General features: G+C 41.7%; 1 protein-coding gene across 1 annotated transcript; it reads right to left on the bottom strand.

Moving 5' to 3' along the window:
- Positions 1 to 421: 421 nt before the first annotated feature.
- On the bottom strand, positions 422 to 11,489 carry LOC108880544 (arylsulfatase I). The gene is made up of 4 exons (XM_051069436.1): positions 11,385 to 11,489; positions 3,822 to 4,364; positions 2,688 to 3,020; positions 422 to 2,603 (listed from the first exon to the last, which is right to left on the bottom strand). The coding sequence occupies exons 2-4, from the start codon at positions 4,106 to 4,108 to the stop codon at positions 1,517 to 1,519; spliced, it is 1,707 nt and encodes a 568-aa protein (XP_050925393.1). The 5' UTR covers positions 4,109 to 4,364; positions 11,385 to 11,489; the 3' UTR covers positions 422 to 1,516.
- Between the last annotated feature and the right edge of the window lie 667 nt (positions 11,490 to 12,156).

Raw genomic sequence — 12,156 nt, 5'->3', positions numbered from 1 at the left:
TAAGTAAATTTCTTATTAATTTCCAACATAGTTGAAATTATTATTATTATTACATAATTTACTTGGTAGGTCCTGGAAGGCACTACATAAGCATTCATTTATTCATATATTTATTAATTCACTGGAAAGGTTATTGTCCATATATGTTGAATTGTATGCTTGCCTGTAGGCAAATTTCATATTGTTGCATGTTCAGAAATACTCTCTAAGTTACACCAGCAATTAATTTTAATTAATTGTACAGAGGTGTAACAGTCTCTTTATTTTCCCTTTAATTAGTACTACATTATATAGTTCCTTCAGAGAAAGATCTTGAAAATGATTGGGCTGTTAAATAAAGCTACCTTTATTTGCCCAACAGACAACCACGACTTTCTGCAGAGATTGTGTGTAGTCATGAGATGCTAACATTCAGTTTTTGCATTCATCATTTTATTTAGATCTTTTGAATCATATTCCCAGCTTTTTATAACACTATAGTTGAGTTAAGAGGCATTTAAAAGCCAAGAAAAGACTGATGGTATCAGCTTCAGAGCTTTCGTTAGATAGTTATTGCTGCAGGGACTGGACATTACAGTCAGAGGTCCTTCAAAGACAGAGGAATGAGCCACAATATGAGGGTGAATCCGTATAACCCCTAAGAACAAAAGAACAAGGTGACATTTGACAAACAACCGCTGTGGGTGTCTTTGTGTCATCCTTAAAGGGTCCTCTTGGGATGATTAGGACAAGAGACAGAGAGGTCATCCTCTGTGCCTTTCTTCCATCTCTTCAGGCCTCACTTCCACATGCACATGCTCTATCTCTATCTGTATTAATCAAACTATTCATGAATACAGGCATACATGAGTGATGACACACACATCGTTTCCTTTGCAGGCCAACGACGATGGCCCAAAGTCACCCTGCTGCAGTTTGGCCGCAGGACAGCAAGTGAGTCAGCTTGCTCAGCCAGCCGCACAGCCCTGTCTGCTTTGTCTATCAGGCTGCCTGTTTATCTGCCGACCTTCAGTATTTCATTGTGGGTTTATCTTGTCTGTCTGACCTGCCTGGTTGGTCTGTATTTTACATTGCCTGCATCTCTCTTTTCCTCTCCCTTCCTCCTGGTTAAGGCATCAGTATGCTTCAAAAAACGACCTTGTGAAGTGAAGGAAACCTCATACCTCCACAAATTTAGATTGACAGTACAACAAGCATGCCAACTTCATGCTTGATCAGATGTCCTGATGGGAGAAAGTATATATAATTTGAAGTTTTTCTTTTATTACTTTATCCTTCACACAACTACTTATGTCACTTTTCATGTGCAAAACAAAGGGCAACCGCATGAGTGCCTCTTAGGAGAGACTATTTCCCTACTGAAGGACACATAGCACCTCACCCTTCTTTGACTGTGGTCATTCATAACAGTATTAACAGCTGCCTTCGGATGTGTTCAGATGACACCTCATATAACCTAGTTTATTTGAAGCATACTGACGCCTTTCAGTCCAATCAATGTTGCTAGATGAGATATTTAGAAGAACAGGGTGTTCCTCTCCAGACGTGATCCAACCTTCTTGAAGAGAGCTTTTAATTTACATACTCTGCAGTGCTTAATCTTCATCATCCTTTCTTTCCTGCCATCCTCCTCTACACTATCCCCCTCTTGTCCCTCCAGGCCCAGCCATGGGCTCCACACCCCTCCATGGAGCTCAGGGTCAGCCATAGGATCGTCTGGTGGATTCCTGGCCATCACAGCTGTCTGGTTGTACTCTGCCAGCCTGGTCAGCAGATGTTTCACCACCTCTGGACGAGCCTCCGCCAGGTCTGACCTCTCATAGGGGTCAGAGGTGACATTAAACAGCCAAACTGACTTCCCCAGCTCATTGCGCCGCTTCTCGAGTTTCTGCCACCGTTCTGGACCAACGGGAAGAGCCTGTGGTGGTATCCAGTCCCCGTCGCCTACATTTCCTGTAAGTAGCTTCCAGTCCCCTGCCCTTATTGCAGCCCTTACGGCTGTGTCCCATATCCCAAACCCGTTGAGTACCAACGCCTTGTCATATGGCTCCCCGGGCTTCCTGGAGACTGGGTCAATGTTGAAAAGGATTTCAGTGCGAGGACAGGGTAGGTCCTCGCTGATAGCACCCCAAACATTGTGGCCGTCAAGGCCGCGGTCGGACTGCAGAGCCCCGGCCAGCCCCAGTAATGTGGGGTACCAGTCAGAGACGTGGATCAGTGCTCTGCTGACTACACCCTTCTTCTTCAGGAGGGGACTATGGACAAAGCCCACAGCCCTGATGCCCCCTTCCCAGTAGGTCCCTTTGCCACCTCTCAGAGGCCAGTTACTTCCTCCAGAGAGCGGCTGCCCACCATTATCAGATGAGTAGATCAGTACTGAGTTTTGATAGAGCCCACTGGTCTTCAGTTCCCGGACCACTTCTCCAACCCCATCATCCAGGCAGCTCAACATGGCTGCGTAATGACGCCTGAGACGATTGCCCTGGGAGTCATAGTAATGCAGAAAATTATCTGGTACCTGTAAGGGTGTATGGGCGGCCTGAAGGGACAGATAGAGGAATAGGGGTTTATGGGGGTCATGGTTCCTCAGGATTTGCTTCACTCTGGTTGGAAAGAAGGAATTTTAAAAAGGCTTGTCTCTTTGTATGTATGAATTTATTTAATTTAATGTATACCTCCAGGCTCACCTCTCTATGTAAAGCAGTGTGGAGTAGTTGCCCGTCATCTCCCAGGCAGGCCTGACTCCGTCATGCAGATCAAACCCACAAGCTTCAGCCCCATCGCAGCTCTGATAGGAGAAGTGGTCCCCGCTTCCAGTCAGCGTGCCCAGGAAACTCTGAAAGCCACGTCCTGTGGGTAGGCAGCTCGGTCTACAGAATCCCAGGTGCCATTTACCCACCATGTGTGTTGCATATCCAGCCTCAACCAGTCGCTCCGGTAGGGTGGGAATGTGCGGGGGCAGGCAGAGGGGCTGGCGTGGTCGGATGATTGAATGCTGGAGTCCAGTGTGAATTTGGTAGCTGGAAAGAGAGGGAGAGAGAAAAGATGTGACAAAAGCAGTGTCTTGATAAGATATCAAATTTCACAGATGGTTTAAGCAATATTGCACCCTTGGATACTCTCACAGTGTTACACATCATCAAACTAAAATGTTCAGTGATTTAAAAGTACTGAGTTCTAATTTGACTTTTTTGTTGTACCCACTTTACATCAACCTGCAAAACTTCTGTTTGCAAGTTATTCACAGAACATACTCAGATATATAGCTATTTTGCTGGAAGGTATGTTTTTTAAGAGTGTGTTTTATTGTGGATTTGTCCTTTAAAGATTAGATTAATCTTAGCTCATCAGCTTTGAAATTGCTATTACGTGAGACAGCTGTGTCTCCAGCAGTGTGCACTGAAGACAGACAATCCCTACATACAGATAATTTCTGCTTTTGTACCCAATATCATGATCAATCAAAAGGCTATTATTCCAACAAAACAGGATTTAGAAAGAAAATAATGCTTCTTTAATTAAGAGCGTCTTTGTTATCCATCCATAACTCAAAAAACAAGTACATTTTGTTCCAGTGATAAGCTAAGACAAATAATCTAGTGGTTGATCTTGGCATTACAGGTGGTAACAGTATCTTTTTATATATTTTCTGGCCTTGTATATATTGCATGTTGCCTCAATACTGAATAATCCCTTGCAGATGTCACCAAAAGACAAAAAGCCTGTCTATACTATGCATGATTTCATTATAAAAGAACTGATGCAGTAGCTGAATGATTATCCCACCAGAATAATGATGTAATGATGAGGAAATTACTCACCGCCCTGTCATGAGTTGACTGCGAGATGGAGAGCAGATAGGCTGGACATAATAATTTTCAAGTTTGACCCCTTCTGCTGCCAGCTGGTCCAACACAGGAGTGTGGATGTCTGAGCCATGGTAGCCAATATCTCCATAACCCTGGTCATCCACCATGATAAAGATAAGGTGAGGAGGCCTGGGCCCGACACTTTGATTTGAAGGTAATGCCTCACAGAGGCAGCTAAGGCCACTGAGCAAGGTCACTACAATCACCAGGAAAAACACAGAGCAGATTCTTCCCCTCATCTCCGCAAATGCTCTGTGGCTAATATCTACTAAAGTCTGATTTTGTCTGTATATTTCTGTTCTGCTTAGTCTGCAGTCAGTAAATCTCAAACTGCAGAAAAACAGGCAGATCCGTGTGTCCGAGGAACTCGTCCAAAAGCCTTATCTGTCCATTAAGTATGAGTTGTCGTCTTTTTCTGAGGCTTATTCTTGGGTTTTGTGAGATGGGGCTGAGTTGGTGCCAGCTGCTGTGGTGGGTGGGGAAAAACTGCTGTCTCTAGGATGGGCAAGAAGTTTGTACAGGTGTGTGTGTGTGTGAGAGAGAGAGAGAGAGAAAGAGAGAGTGAGAGAGGCTTCCGTCTTTACAGTCCCTTGCTACATTCCTCTGTACTTCCAGGCGCCTCATACGATGGCTGGGAAGACCTGCATAACTGAAATACAGTTTCACACATGCATGAACATACAGACATTGTGGTCTTGGCTAAAAACCTAAACCATTCTTTTATAAATGACTCTATGAACACCTAACTAAAACTACTTGTGGAAAGTTGAGATCTGCTCAAAATGGTCAACTTTTCGTCATACTGGTATCTGTCTTCATTGCCACCATCGTAGGAGGATTGGCAGGACAAAAAACAAGAGAGTTTAAAAGGAACAGTAAAGCAAAAGAGCTTCGGGAATGTCATGCTTAAAATAAACGCTGATAAAAACAACAGCCTTAAAGGCATAGTTCAACATTTTGGGAAATACGCTTATTCTCTCTTGGTGAGAGTGAGCTGAAAAGATTGATGAAGCTACAGCCAGCAGCCTGTTAGCTTAGCATATAGACTGGAAACGGATGCCAACAAGTTGCCTGGCTCTACCTGAATTTAACTGAATCTGCCCAAAAACACCTCTAAAGCTCACTGATTAATATGTTATATCTTATTACAGAGGAAACCATTTAAAACCAATCTATATTGCTGCCACTACCACAATTGCTGTCATTGATAATGTCATTGCTGCTTTTTTCTCTGACTGCCACTCCTATTGAATAAAAAAGTGCTATTACAACTGCAGCTAATACTTCCACTGTGATTTCCCACATTGCACATTTCAAAATATATTGTAAATCCCTAATGAAAATCAAATAATCTATGTCATCTTTCTTTCTTTCTTTTTTTTTTTTTATTGCTTGATACTGCTCAATTAATAGAGTCACCCAATGACAATTACCGCCTGCGCTGGGGCAGTGAAACCAATCCGACTATGTAGGAACATCCGGTATTGTGATGAGAATGTGTATCGACCACAGGGCTCTTAGCCCTCACCTCACTGCCATCTCCCTCCCATAATGTTGAGAGGAAATCAATGCCTCAGATACAAGTCCATTTCCTACTTTGTAGAAGGAAAGTCATGTTGCCTTACCCTGTGGGAAATTTCACAGGCTTTTTGCCCACAGTGAGAGTGAGGCATATGCTGGAGAGATTGAGATCTACAGCGGGAGAGGGCAAGTCGACGATGAGGTAAGAATGAGGCTGACAAAGTGGGGAGGGGCGATGCATTGAAGTGGATCAGATGAAAGAATTGGTGGCAAATGGGAACATGTGAAAAGGAACGTATAACATAAAAAAGCAAAGTAAAAGTGACACAGGGGGCATTGGAAAGGAGAGGAAAAAAAGAGGGATAACAGTGAGACAGAAAGCAATAATGTGCACATGAGAGAAAGAGAGCTTCACTGTCTAAGATGAAGGAGGACAACATAAACAAAGTGGCATAAAAGGAGCAGTCACTTTGTCTTGCTGTGTATGTACGTCTGGGTCTCTGGGTGTAGCCATCAGTTTGCCTCAGGGAAATGCAGGGCGACATGAACTCCGTTTTACTGCTTAGAGGGGGGAGGACCGGGAGGGAGGGAGGCTGTAAAAATGGAAAGTGACAAATGTCTTCTTGAGGAATAGAGAGAGCAAGGGATTGTGGTCTTCCCTCAACTGTCTCTGTGTTTCAGAGACACAAAGAAAATATATTAGCAAAAACTCTATTCTGTTGTTTTCTTTTGTATAATGTTATCTGCAGAGGTGCATGTTAAAGAAAAACAAATGGCAACAAATGTTGATGTCATGTCAAAAATAAACATTTTAAAAGTAAGGTAAAAGGGCTCAACTTTTTGCAGCATTTCAGGACATATTGTACACTGCATTATCAACAAATACTAAACCGTGGAAAATACTCTGCAGTGCAACAAAGGGAGAATTGGTCAGTGTCTATGCAAGGGCAAAAACTGCAGCCCAGTGTGTATTTGTACAGTGATTTGCGTGTGAACATCTCTGTATGTATATGTATGTATGTGTGTGTGTGTGTGTGTGTGTGTGTACTTTGGAAAAGGCAGTGGTGCAGAGTAGAAGAGAGTAGCAGTGGGTGTGATTTATTCATGACGACGAATAAGTGACTCACTCGATCTGGAGTCACTCTTTTGAGCTAGGGCTAAAGCCCTCGCCTGTGTGTGTGTGTGTGTGTGTGTGTGAAACTGCGTCTAAAAATGACTTTCATTTTAAAACATATCTTCCCACATAAAAAATAAAGAAAATATTTTTCCCCGTCTGACTTTTTTTTGTGGGGTAATTTAAATAGTCCCCCATAAGCACAGATGTATTCATGGTACAGTAGATGATATCATTGATATTTATGGATCCCTGCCTAACTCAAAACACAGGGCTGGCTTTCTCCCTAAAATATGCATTTAAAGCTGAACATGGTAATTTTGCATGCTGACAGCGCTAAATAACAACAACAGGTAATATTTTTATAAAATGGCAACAATGGCGGTGTAACATGATAGAAGTGCCATTAAAGTACTAAAGCACCATCCCAGAAAAATGGTAATAAAGGTAACTATGAAGTTATGATAGAATGTGGAAAGATTTCAGATTGCATCAAAATAAGAATTTACTTGCTGACACACAAATGATACCCACAATTATATAAACACCTACTACATAATACCTTTAAGCTAGCAATTAGCTACATAACAGTTGCTAGTTCAATGTCAGCAAGATAACACACTTCTAAGGCTCACCAACATTAAGCTATCATTTTTAAGGTAGGCTAACGCTAGCTTGATTTACCTGCACAAACAATCACAAAGAGCCAAATATTTCCCTCAGGAGTTAGTGGAGAGCAAACTAGAGCTAAAAGGAGAGTGAATATTAAACCAACATACACCAGAAACATGAGTTCAAATGAATGCTAATGTTGCCCTTTATCTGCTGGATGTGTAAATATCCTGGACAGAAAAAGCCATTAATTCAACAAACTGCTTGTGATGCTGCTGTAGAGATATTTTGGTAAAAACCATGTGTCAATGTCATGGTGGTCCGGGATCATCAAACTCAGTAATCTCTGTCCTCGAATATCCTTGAATATCTGCACCTCAGTATGTCCAGTATTTACTTAGAAATGTCAGTCTGGACTGTCTGAGCAATAGACCAACTGGAATAACTGTAATAAGAACTGTAGTAAAAAAAGTTATACTGCTTGTGTGTGTGAAATTATTTCCTATCAAAACATGCTGTCACCAAATTGAAGAAAAAGGCATTCATTAAAAGCACATTTAGAATCCAGCTTCATACATATTCATACTTTTTAATTTCCAAAGTTAATTTGACTGTGCTATATACTGTAGGCACACATATAACAACATACACAAACACACACGCACACGCACAAATACACACTATCTAAAGTGAGGTGGTCTAAAGTTACGTCTGTTTCTCTTCAGTAGTGGGCTCCGAGACATCACACAAACACAGTGACTCCCACCAGCCCTGAATGTGATGCTGACAGAGACCCCGGCTCTACTGCTCCTGAAATGCTCAGGGATCATCTTCCAGCCGGCAGAAACTCAATCCACTCCCTATTCTCCTCACCTTACTCAGTGATGGATTGACAAGATGAGGCTGAGGGGGTGGGGGAACACTCAGTCTCATCCCATCAAACAAACCACCCACACAGAGGATGCTGGTGGCCTTATGTTAGATTAGAAAACTTTGGGTAAACTTTTGCTCTGCGCTGTCGTCCTCCTCTTTACAGTACCTCCTTGGCTGGGCCGTTCCAACCTATCAGACATTTCCCACAAGGAGGGTAAGTTCTGGCTTTGACTCATCAAAAATGAAAGGGGTTATACAAGCTCAGTGTGAGTGTGTGAGTGTGTACTGTGTTGGTACAGTCAGTGGAGAGTGCCACCGTGAGGATTAAAGGAATAATGCATGTATTTCAATGGCAAAGTTGGTAAAGGAGAAAAGGCCATGCTTCTCAAAAATATGCCATGGAGACCAACAAGCTTCCTGATTTTGTTTTCATCCAGCTACTATAGATGCTGATTCTACTAATTAGCACCAGAGAGGAAGAAGTATATGCTCAACTCAGAAAGTTGGCATGGAAATGTGCAACATGTGAGAATGACTGGTACAGTGGGTGTGCACGGGTGCTGCACAAGTGCTTACATTTGCAGACAGGGTGCATTTATTCCTTCAAATGAAGTTTAATGAAGGCTTAGTTGTAAAAGAGAAACCACCAAATTAGTTTTTTAAAAACCCTCGCTAAATAGATCGAAAACAAAGTATGGTCTTTTCAGTGTCACAAGCAAAGAAGGTGCAGAGAGTGCACATCCAACACCAGCTGGGAAAAGGACAAAAGCAGCATACAAAGGAAAGAGAGAGGTAGTCTTCACATTAAATATTACAAGCTCTCTAAAGGTTAATGAAGCAACATTACAACCATCAAGGTCTGTATGTGAAAAATAGCATGCTGCAAAATCTATTATCCCTGTTAACTGTTTATATTGTGATGGAAATGTAAGTAGAGCTGTGATTTTTGTCTGTATATAGCTTTTCTTTTACACGGACATTTGCCTGATGTTGATGGTCAAACTGTTGCCTCATTGAACATCCCCTTTTCCTTTTCAGAATTTTAAGACAGTGTGGATCTATGAATGGCAATATCAGTCGGTCGATTGGTCCATTACTTTAGTCCAGACTGAAATATCTCAATATTGGATGGACTGCAGAGAGCTGGGGCTTCTGTGGACAGGTCTGCACCTCAGAGAATGAATCCTACTGCCTTTGTTGATTCCCTGACTTTTTCTCTCTCACTTAACTAAGACGGTGACGGTATTTTTCAGGAATGTCACATTCACAAACGCACATTAACACACTGAAGCTGTCCAGTATGAACACAGTCTGATCTGACGGCCACTGAACTGCTCCAAAATAAGCTATTCTAAGACTTAAAAAGAGTATTTATTTACTGAATCTCAAACATCCACAAAGACATATCTATTACCACGATTATGGGTGTAATGGTGATACTGTACAACTAAATATTAGTTTAGTGGACTGGATAAGAAGGATTGAGGTCACTGAGAATGCATAAATACTGATTAAGGATAACTGTATGTTTATGCAGTGGTTAGTTTCCACCACCTGAAAGTGGTAGACAGAACTTACATATGAATGCTAGCTTGGACGGAAGCAGGAAGTGTTTACTGACACTTAACCACACACACAAAAAAAAAACTGCATAGCAACCAGTGAACTATCCGTCTGGTTTTGTCTTTGACCAATCAGAGCTTGATTAGAGTTGCGTGTTGTATAACATATTTTCAGACAGATGGTCTGCACCATTGTTTGATGCGAGCTTGGAAGTGTGTGTAACCTCCGTGTGCTGTCACCAGTGGGTGTCACACATACACACACACAGAGGTTATGAGGGGCCACCTGGCGTGATGCCTGCATCTGTGTCATGAAGAAGACGACACAGGACTCATCTCTCCCAGGGCAGTGGGAGTCCTGGGAGAGATGCAGCACTGTCTGTCACATACTGGGGTCAGGAGTTCAGTGTATGAGCGGGAAACTGGCTGGTGGCACAGAACGAGAGAGTCTGTCAGCGTGAAGGAAAATTCAAGCAGCTGAAATTAGAGAAGTAACTTTTTGCTGACACAGATCTCATAAAGTAAAGAAAAGGACATCCTAGTGATGGGAAGAATTAAAACTGAAAGAGGGACTTGACACTCACCAGGAAACTCACATCTGGACCAACTTAAAGCCAGACCAACTTATTCAAACATTTTCTGCCATTGGACATCTACACACAGTTGGACATCTTGAAAATTGCAGAAATGTTGCACTTATATCCAAAAACAGATCAAATACACATATAATTCATATGACTTAATAGGGACCATATGTATTTATATGAGATTACAGTAGATCAACTGTATCATGAGGCAGTCTTCACACACAGGGCCTGATTCTGCTTAAATAATATTATTAATTCCCTGAAGAAATCCTGCAAATTATGGACCTTACAAAAAGCTAGAGTTTAAAAATATGTTGCCAAATGTCAGAATTATTCCTCCTTAGAGGAATGGGAAAACCAACCTTTTTAACTTGACATTTAAAAAATGTGAGACTCTCAGGGGTCATTTAAAATGTGTTTCATAAAAAGGGTACAGTATGATGTCGAGTACAATATGTTCTCACTGTGCAGATCAACTTCCATTTTTAATTGACATTTACTGTGTGCATTTCCCTGCATAGAAAATAAACTAGAAGGTTTACAATGCTTTACATGTTAAAGTTTTGTGTTCACTTTTTTAAAACGCCCATCATCCTGTTTGATTGCTGCCCCTTTAGCCTCTTGTCACCATCCTTACTTTCTGTATCCACTTCAACTAAACATATACACTGTTCACTTTGTGCACTGCCTTTTCCAAAAGCTCAGTTTACATTATGTTTCTTTGTATGGCAGCGCTGGCAGCTGCTGGTTGGCAGTGTCAGCCATGCTGGCACAGATGCCTCAGTTAAAGGGCACTGGGTCTACGCCTGCTGCTACTCAACAAATCTGTCTGTCAGAGTCTACTTGGGAAGGCAAGTTGGCCTACAGAGAAGTCATTAAACAGAAAAACGAGAGAGAACAGAGAGAACAGAGAAAATGTCCAAAGCTCTTCACAGGGAAAAATGGTTGAAAAAGAGGAGAAAATAAGACACACTATGAGACTGAGAGAGAAAGCCTTGAAAGGAGAGATAGGCAGACACCAGCTAATTAACAGGGGGAACATGAGAGGGACGATGCTGTCGCCTCACTTAACAGTTCTCCCATGTCCGCAGGAAAAAACACTGCTTCCTCCATTTCCTGAGTTAAAGCAACAAACAGCGAGACATTTTGTTGCCACAGCACAAAAGAGACACTATAGAATAAAAAAACATATGGAGCCACAGCAGAAAGGAGAAACATTCTAGCCATGCTGCATATGGATTTTGACCTTTTTACTTTTCTTGAAAGACAGCCAACTTCTGTCCTGGGCAGAGTGACTTAGCAGACCTCTTCCTGACTTCTTGCAGGGCTGCCTACTGAAGCCACAACTCTCTGCAGTGCAGCCCCTTTGCTCAGTTTCACAGGGAAACAGTTACTAACAGGTGGTTTAGCTGAATATGTTTGTTATAGAATATCACAAATTTTCTTTCCTGCTCACAAAGTCACAGGGTCTTTACAGTCTCTCTCAACAATACTGGGACAGGATTAGGGTTGTGTTTTTTGGACTCAGAGGAATGTGAAAATTTGAAAATAATGAGTCCAGTGAATCTACTGTTCAGATACCTAATACCTTAATAAAGCTAAAATACTGGTGCCAACTGGTGTCTTTATATAATAAGATATTTTAATCAATATGGTCTGTGCAAATTACTTGCACTGTATCATAAACTCGGTGTGAAATGAAATGTTCAGAACAAAACACAAGAGGGTACTTAAAAATCCATCAAATCTAATTCTGGCTATTTTTAAACCACAAAACAGATGCCTAAAATAGTATAATTATTGAGAAGTAAACAGAGAAGAAACAGGTCCAAGAGGCCAACGACTATCCTACTTTTAACCACTAGGGGGAGTGGTTGTCATGACTGATCCACAACTACATGTTTCATTATATGTGTCTAATATTTCACTTTTCCTGTGTAAGTACAGATCTGATATAAACTGGATTAGTTGTATCTGTGCAGTTGAGAGTTTGCTTTAACTGTGGTGTTGTATAAGAT

This window comes from Lates calcarifer, unplaced genomic scaffold (assembly GCF_001640805.2).
Source record: "Lates calcarifer isolate ASB-BC8 unplaced genomic scaffold, TLL_Latcal_v3 _unitig_957_quiver_1491, whole genome shotgun sequence".
Classification (NCBI taxonomy): Eukaryota; Metazoa; Chordata; class Actinopteri; family Centropomidae; genus Lates; species Lates calcarifer.
The sequence above is the reverse complement of the archived record's forward strand: the minus strand, read 5'-3'. Positions and strand labels throughout refer to the sequence as shown.

Coding starts and splice junctions, on each gene's coding strand:
- LOC108880544 (XM_051069436.1), bottom strand. CDS start 4,108: ATGAGGGGAAGAATCTGCTCTGTGTTTTTCCTGGTGATTGTAGTGACC. Junction 3,021..3,821: donor AGTCAACTCATGACAGGGCG/GTGAGTAATTTC, acceptor CTCTCTTTCCAG/CTACCAAATTCACACTGGAC. Junction 2,604..2,687: donor ACACTGCTTTACATAGAGAG/GTGAGCCTGGAG, acceptor CTTTCCAACCAG/AGTGAAGCAAATCCTGAGGA.